This window comes from Sminthopsis crassicaudata, chromosome 2 (assembly GCF_048593235.1).
Source record: "Sminthopsis crassicaudata isolate SCR6 chromosome 2, ASM4859323v1, whole genome shotgun sequence".
Classification (NCBI taxonomy): domain Eukaryota; kingdom Metazoa; phylum Chordata; class Mammalia; order Dasyuromorphia; family Dasyuridae; genus Sminthopsis; species Sminthopsis crassicaudata.
This window is the reverse complement of record NC_133618.1, coordinates 572,901,166-572,908,546: the sequence shown is the minus strand read 5'-3', so window position 1 is coordinate 572,908,546 and position 7,381 is coordinate 572,901,166. Positions and strand designations below refer to the sequence as shown.

General features: G+C 47.9%; 1 protein-coding gene across 1 annotated transcript; it reads left to right on the top strand.

Annotated features, from left to right (window-relative positions):
* The first annotated feature begins 301 nt into the window (after positions 1–301).
* On the top strand, positions 302–4,786 carry MEX3B (mex-3 RNA binding family member B). The gene is made up of 2 exons (XM_074295258.1): positions 302–1,165; positions 2,011–4,786. The coding sequence occupies exons 1-2, from the start codon at positions 871–873 to the stop codon at positions 3,453–3,455; spliced, it is 1,740 nt and encodes a 579-aa protein (XP_074151359.1). The 5' UTR covers positions 302–870; the 3' UTR covers positions 3,456–4,786.
* Positions 4,787–7,381: the final 2,595 nt, after the last annotated feature.

Below are 7,381 nucleotides of genomic sequence, written 5' to 3'. Positions count from 1 at the left end.
CCTCTTTGAAATTGATTTACGAGGAGTAGGAAAAAGTAGTTTATGGGAGACGGTCCATTAGACTCGGGCCCCTTTATACATTTACAAAAAAAAAAAAGTTCAGCACGTTTCCCCCTTTAAAATAAGGAACAGCGAGGGGACATATGGAAACAATGATTTATCCCTGGATGATAGATACAAACAAGTGTCTCGAGTCTTTATTGTTCTGCATTAGACAACAAAGAGAGGCGTTTGCGGCGGGGGGGAGGGGCGAGGGAAGGGAGGGGAGAAGGAAGGGAGGACGAGGGCGGGGGTGGGGGGGGCGAGGAAGGGAGACTGTTAAGACATCCTCCTCCCGCCCTCTCCGCTTCCCGCCTGTCCAATCGCCTCACACAGCGATAGTGTCAGTAGCATTGTAGTGTCAGCTCCTGCCCGTGACGTTGCGGTTCCCTTATCCCCCTCTAGTGCCGTCTGGCTGCAGTGGCTCAGACTAGAGGAGGGGAGAAGAGGAAAAAACGCTGAGTGAGTGAGTGGAGCCGGGGAGGGGTTCCTTAAAGAAACGCTACCATCGCTTGGCATTGTGGCCAGGCAGGAACTCCGGGGGAAATCTCATCCTCTCCATTATTACCCCCACCCCACCCCTCCAGAAAATTTGGGGTGGGGAACCAGGTGGGGGGATTCTGCAAGCATTTTATAAACCGGATTGCACTGAAAGAATAGATAATAAAGGCAAAAAACGGCAGCTGAGCCATCTCCAAGCAGCCGCCCTCCCTCCTCTCTCCTCCTGGCCATCTGCCTCGGGTTTTTCTTTGTGTCTGATCTTTTACTACTGAACCGAGTGCAGGAGGAGGAGGAGGAGGAGAAGGAGGGTGCAGCACACACAGGGGAACTATGCCCAGTTCGCTCTTTGCAGACCTGGAGAGGAACGGGAGCGGCGGTGGCGGCGGTGGCGGCGGTGGAGGAGGAGGAGGAGGAGGCGGCGGTGGTGGCGGCGGCGGAGGTGGAGAAACCCTGGATGACCAGAGAGCCTTGCAGATCGCGCTGGATCAGCTCTCGCTCTTGGGGCTGGACAATGACGAGACCGGCTCCCTGTACGACAATGAGCCCCGGAAGAAGAGCGTGAACATGACTGAGTGCGTGCCGGTGCCCAGCTCGGAACATGTCGCGGAGATAGTGGGAAGGCAAGGTGGGTATTTGAAGGAAGTTGGATGGGCGAAAGAGTGGAAGAAATAAAAAGGGGGGTGCTGTCCATGCTGGGTGGACTAGTGTGATGTGGGGTTCTGTGTGTGTGTGTGTGAGATATGCGACACGAAAAGCTGAAGTGAACTGGCGATGCTATTACGGACAGTCCCCCCAGACAAAGAAAGTGCAGATGTGGGTTTTCCTGGAGCCTTGCTGCACCAATGCCAAGAAGCACTTTCACCTACTAAAATCACAGCCCATCTCACCCACCTTTCCCCTCCTTCTCCCCGGGAAATTTAATTTAATGGGAAATGCATTCAGGGGGAAAATGTGGTCCCTCCTTTTTAAAAGGAGTGGGGGGAGGGGGGAATCGGAGAGAGGAGGAGAAGTCAGGATTTCTTGAAACCGAAATGGAGCATAGAAGAGGAACAATGGGCACGGAAATCCAGACCATCCGCATTGGGAGGGAGTGATCTTGCAGCCACTCTCCTTTCCCCCTCCAACCGATTTGCTCTGAAGGAATGTGTTAGGCACTTAAGTGTTGATCGGCATTCCTCCTCTTCTCTCCCTCCCCCCCAGCTGACTTGCGTTCGATTTTGCTTTTGAGCCCTTGGCAACTGCCGTCTATTCGGAGGGCTGGGGATCCGATGGGGCTTTTCCTCGAGCTCCGAGCAGACCCGTCCTCCCCGCGAGTGCCCCCGCTCCGGTGGGTTTGCATGAGGGAGGAAACACCAAGTCGCCCCCCATCCCGCCCCATTTCCAGGGTCCGCAGGCGCGGACCCCTCCGTCTCTGCGGTTATACGCGGATAATCGGTGTTTTTTTCTCTTTCCCTGCACCCCGGTTCCCAGGTTGTAAAATCAAAGCGCTACGGGCTAAGACCAACACTTACATCAAGACCCCGGTTCGCGGGGAGGAGCCTGTCTTTGTTGTGACTGGCAGGAAGGAGGATGTAGCTATGGCCCGGAGGGAGATCATCTCGGCCGCGGAGCATTTCTCCATGATCCGCGCCTCCCGGAATAAAAACACCGCTCTCAATGGCACGGTGCCGGGGCCGCCCAACCTGCCCGGCCAGACCACCATCCAGGTGCGGGTGCCCTACCGCGTGGTGGGGCTGGTAGTGGGACCCAAGGGGGCCACCATCAAGCGGATCCAGCAGCAGACCCACACCTACATCGTCACGCCCAGCCGGGACAAGGAGCCGGTGTTCGAGGTGACCGGCATGCCCGAGAACGTGGACCGGGCTCGGGAGGAGATCGAAGCGCACATCGCCCTGCGCACCGGGGGCATCATCGAACTCACCGACGAGAACGACTTCCACGCCAATGGCACCGACGTGGGCTTCGACCTGCACCACGGGGGCGGCGGGCCCGGCCCCGGAAGCCTCTGGAGCAAACCCACCCCCAGCATCACGCCCACCCCGGGACGCAAGCCCTTCTCCAGTTACCGCAACGACAGCTCCAGCTCCCTGGGCAGCGCCTCCACGGACTCTTACTTTGGCGGGGGGACCGGCGGCAGCACCAGCGCCGCGGCCACCCCGCGCCTGACGGACTACAGCCCGCCCAGCCCCGCGCTCAGCTTCGCGCACAACGGCAACAACAACAACGGTAACGGATACGTGTACCCCGGAGGCGAGGCGACCCCCTCCCCGGACTGCTGCGCCGAGCTGCCGGGCTTCGATCCGGCCCCGGCCCCGCCGCCGGGGGCCCAGCTCATCTGGTCGCAGTTCGAACGGTCCCCCGGCGGAGGCCCGGCGGCTCCGGTGTCGTCCTCCTGCTCCTCCTCTTCCGCGTCCTCGTCCGCCTCGTCTTCCTCCGTGGTCTTCCCCGGCGGCGGCGGGGGCGCGTCCCCCAACGCCAACCTGGGGCTGCTGGTGCACCGCCGGCTGCACCCCGGCGTCAGCTGCCCCCGCCTGTCCCCGCCTCTGCACGGCGTGGGGGGCGAGCACCATCTGGCGCGCCGAGTGCGCAGCGACCCCGGCGGCGGCGGCCTGGCCTACCCCGCCTACGCCAACGGGCTGGGCGCTCACCTGCCCGGCCTGCCGCCGTCCGACTCGTCCGCCTCGTCTTCCTCGTCCAGCTCCTCGTCCAGCTCGTCGTCGTCGTCCTCGGGGCTGCGGCGCAAGGGCAGCCGCGACTGCTCCATCTGCTTCGAGAGCGAGGTGATCGCGGCGCTGGTCCCCTGCGGGCACAACCTCTTCTGCATGGAGTGCGCCAACCGCATCTGCGAGAAGAGCGAGCCCGAGTGCCCCGTCTGCCACAGCGCAGTCACTCAGGCCATCCGTATATTTTCCTAAAGGCAAACACACCCACACTCTCCTGCCCTGCAAACACACCCTCTTCTCTCCCAACCTCACACACCCCGAGATCTAAGATGAGCTTTTAAAGCTGTAGTATCTGCACACTTTTTTTAATTTAAAAAATTTTTTAAAGGGACTTGCCAGGATATTTGCATCAAGTGTACTGTAGCCTGGGGAAATCTCTATACCATCTGAAATGCATGCTATAAAATAATAGGAGCAAGGACATTCTATTAGTAATCGTTTTTACACTGTACTTTAAAATAGGAAGCCTCCAAAAGAATATCCCCCAAAGTTTTTTTCTTTAAAGTAGGAAGAAATGAATAATATTATTAATAATAATAATGATAATAATGCCTATATCATGTGTGGACTTTGAGTAAGTGTGTCCCTCTTGCTGGTAAGTCCCCTAGAAATGTTTATTCCAGAAATACAGTGGATACTTTTGGAATGTTCTTGAAAGGGCAAAGAATGCCTGTGAAACCATGATACTGCAGCTTTATTAAACTTAAAGAAACTGTAACATATCTCTTATATATATTAAAAAAAAACGTTTAAAGGTTTTAAAAGAGAAATTGCATTAATACAGATTGAAGTATTTTATTCTTTTTTGACTTGAAAAATTATATTTCATATTGCAAAGATGTTTACAAGTATTTTAATTTAAGTTCAGTGAACTTTTTTGTAGCTGGGTTAAATCTTTTTATTTTAGTATGGCCTTATGGCAAAGAACACTGTATTATTTTAATATCACACAATTGTGACAGAATTACAAACCATAAAATGTGTAATGCTTTGAAACAGTATTCTGTTGGGATGGAGATTTTATAGGTTCAGAAAAATCTTTTAAATCTACTTCACCCAGCATATTTTCTATTCAGTGATATAAGACATATTTTATTCTATATTATTACAAAAAAATGGAAATGTTTAAACATGTCAAAAGGAACCGTTGACGCTTTCTAACATTTGTATAAATAGAATTCAGTGGAAGTTACAAAAATTCTGTTGCACCACTAGTTTTAGTATTTCTATTTTAATACATTTGTTTACCACTTGTTTATGTATATGTAGGTGACGTTACTTGAGCTTAAATGTACTTTACTGAGCAAAGTTTAAAAAACAAAGTATATTTTATTTTATGATAAAGGGCCTTTAACCTCATGGTCAAATACTAATATTATATTTGCTGAGACAAGATTTGAAATTGTATCAAGAGTTTTATTTTTCTGACATTTAAAGTTCTACATAATAAAGGTAAAACTTAAGTAATGGTGCTACTTCATTTTTTAAGTATTTCTATATAAATAAAGTAAAATATTACAGAATATCAGTCTCTTGTGATGATTTTTTTTTTTTTTTTTTAAAGAACCAGGGAGTGTGATATTCTATAGGGAACTGTCCCATTCCTACTTTTTAAAGTGTGTTTGATATAGGCTAAACAGCAGGTAAGTTAAAAATACTTTGACTTTCATTGTATAATTTATGCACTTATTAGAAGTAATGAACTTGAGAGCTAAGAGTTATATTTGGCACAGTGTAGCTTGGCTTTAGGTAAAGGTGTTTTCAGCTCTGCTTTAGGTAAAGGTATTTTTTGTGAAATGTGCATAGCAGCTGGTCTTTGTGATAAGTGGAGACGATCAGCTTTCCAGGCTGCCTTATTACAGATAGGGAGGGGCTCTTATTTAATCTTGATAAATTATGAAGCTTGTTTCCTGATAGGTGTCTGGTTGAGGGGCAGGCTAATTGGTTTTGACAGGGCTGGGTTGTTAACTGGTTGTTGTTTCTGGGAGTTTTTGTTTGCTTTTTGACACTATACACCTGCAGGCTGGGGCTTGGACGGCTTTGGGTTTGGGGCTGAGTGTTTCTGTGCTTGACATCAACAATGCCTTGAGAATTGTGTTGTTCTTAGGATTCCCTAGATTGTTCAAATGCTCTTTGAGCACACTTACTTTGAGCTGCTACCCTGGAGAAAAGGAAACCCAGACACAGGCTTTTCTTCTAATGAGGGGTGGATAAGGTGCAGTGTCTCCGCAGGGAAGTCCATAAATAGAGATGCAAGATATATTCTACCTGTTCTTCCTTCCCTCTTCAGGGTCCTTTAAGCCAGGAATGGCTGGCCCAAATCTCTCTGCAGTAACTGTGTCTTTGTGTGCTTGTCGCCATTGTTTGACTTGCCTGCTTTTTATGACACTGATGGATAAGGCTCTTATAGATAGATGCTGGTCAATAAGGATGAGAAAATGTTAAAAAGCTCATATTGACAGGTTTTTAACTTTTTGCTTAAAGAAAAGCTTTCTGACATTATCTGATATGTCCTTTTGACTTAAGGTACCCTTTAATCTAATATGTACTTCCTTTGTGGTTCATGCTATTCCAAGAATAAGTTTACAGTCCTCCCTTAGCTGTTTTTAATTGCTTTGGCCATAACCAAGATGCTTTTTTTTTTTTTTTTTTTTTTTTTTTTGTATAATCAGCTTTCTCTATTATTATACTTTTTAGTCATTTAAGACAAGGACTCTTAATAACAGACAAGCCAAAATTCATAAGTCCTGATTGAATTTCTATAGGCTTTCCTTAGGATATTTTTCAGGAGATAATGGCTCATAGGCTATTTGAAAGGCTGAAGAAAAGGTTTGATGTGGAGACATCTGTCGGACTGTCCAGTGAGTCTTATTCTTGAGAACGAAGCCCTTTCTTCACTTCCTACGAGTGTTGGGATGGATGATCTCCATTTGGTAGAAGGCATGCCGAGGATGGCTTTTGTCCCATCTCCCAAGGGTGTGCAATGGCTAGTAACAGGGGGCCGTGGAAGGAAGGAAGCAGCTTCTCAGTATCAGGCTTGGCAGTAACAAGAGATTGTGTCTGCAGCAATTCCCCAACCCATTCTCCACTGCTGGAAGCTGTCTCTGCAGCAAAATACCTTGAAAACAGTCCTTTCTTCATCTGTGGTTCTGTGTGTGTGTTTAAGTAAACAAAGAAAATACGTTTTCACAGTTGGGGGGGCAGTAAGTGGAGGAGGATTTGGATGAAAACTCCTGCTCTCTGACTCTTGCAGGATGTCTCCCTTAAATACTTAGGGATCTACTGTATGCTAACTGTACCTGGCTTACTGCATGCTTCTATTCTTAGAACAGCTCTTGGACCACCTAACTTTTGTGTTCGGGAATATTGAAAGGGAAGGAAGTAATAGGTAATGTCCTACATGTAGAAAACAGATCTACAAAGGAAGCATTTTCTTATTTAATAAAATATTATAATAATGTAGGTTTACTGTACTATTGATGTGTGTATAGCTCCAGGTTAATCCTAGTTCAAAACTGAAAAGTAGGTCAGTTCCCTCCCCCCACCCCCAACTCTCTCTCTGTCCCTTTTACCCCTTGAGAGACAGCTAGATTGTACAGTGGGTAATAGTGCTGGACTTAGGGCCTGATTTGGAATCTTTTGAGCACTTCTTTGTTATGTGATAAGTCATTTAACCATGACTACTATTCTGTAAAATGGGAGGGGATAGTAATAGTCTGAACCTCCCAAGGTTGGTGGTGAGGATGAGGTGAGATATTTTCAATGCTTTGCAAACCTTAAAGGGTTATAAAAAGACTTAACTAATTATTAGTGGTTCCTCCATGAATCTAACCTCCACCTTATCTGGAATGACAATTGTAGATCTAGACCTTCAGAGGTCCTGTAGTCTAATCTTGTTTTATAGGTGAGGGAACTGAGACCTCAGGGAAGGAAAATAACTAGCAGGTAGTATCACAGGTGAGATTTGAACTCCAAAGGCAACTCTTTCCATTTCTTCTCTTCAATATTTAGATTCCACTTACCAGTCCCCTCTTCCAGTCAATTTAATCGACCAATATTTGTAGCACCTACTGTAAACAAAGCTCCCCCCTCCCCCAGGACTATGTGTTGAGGACATA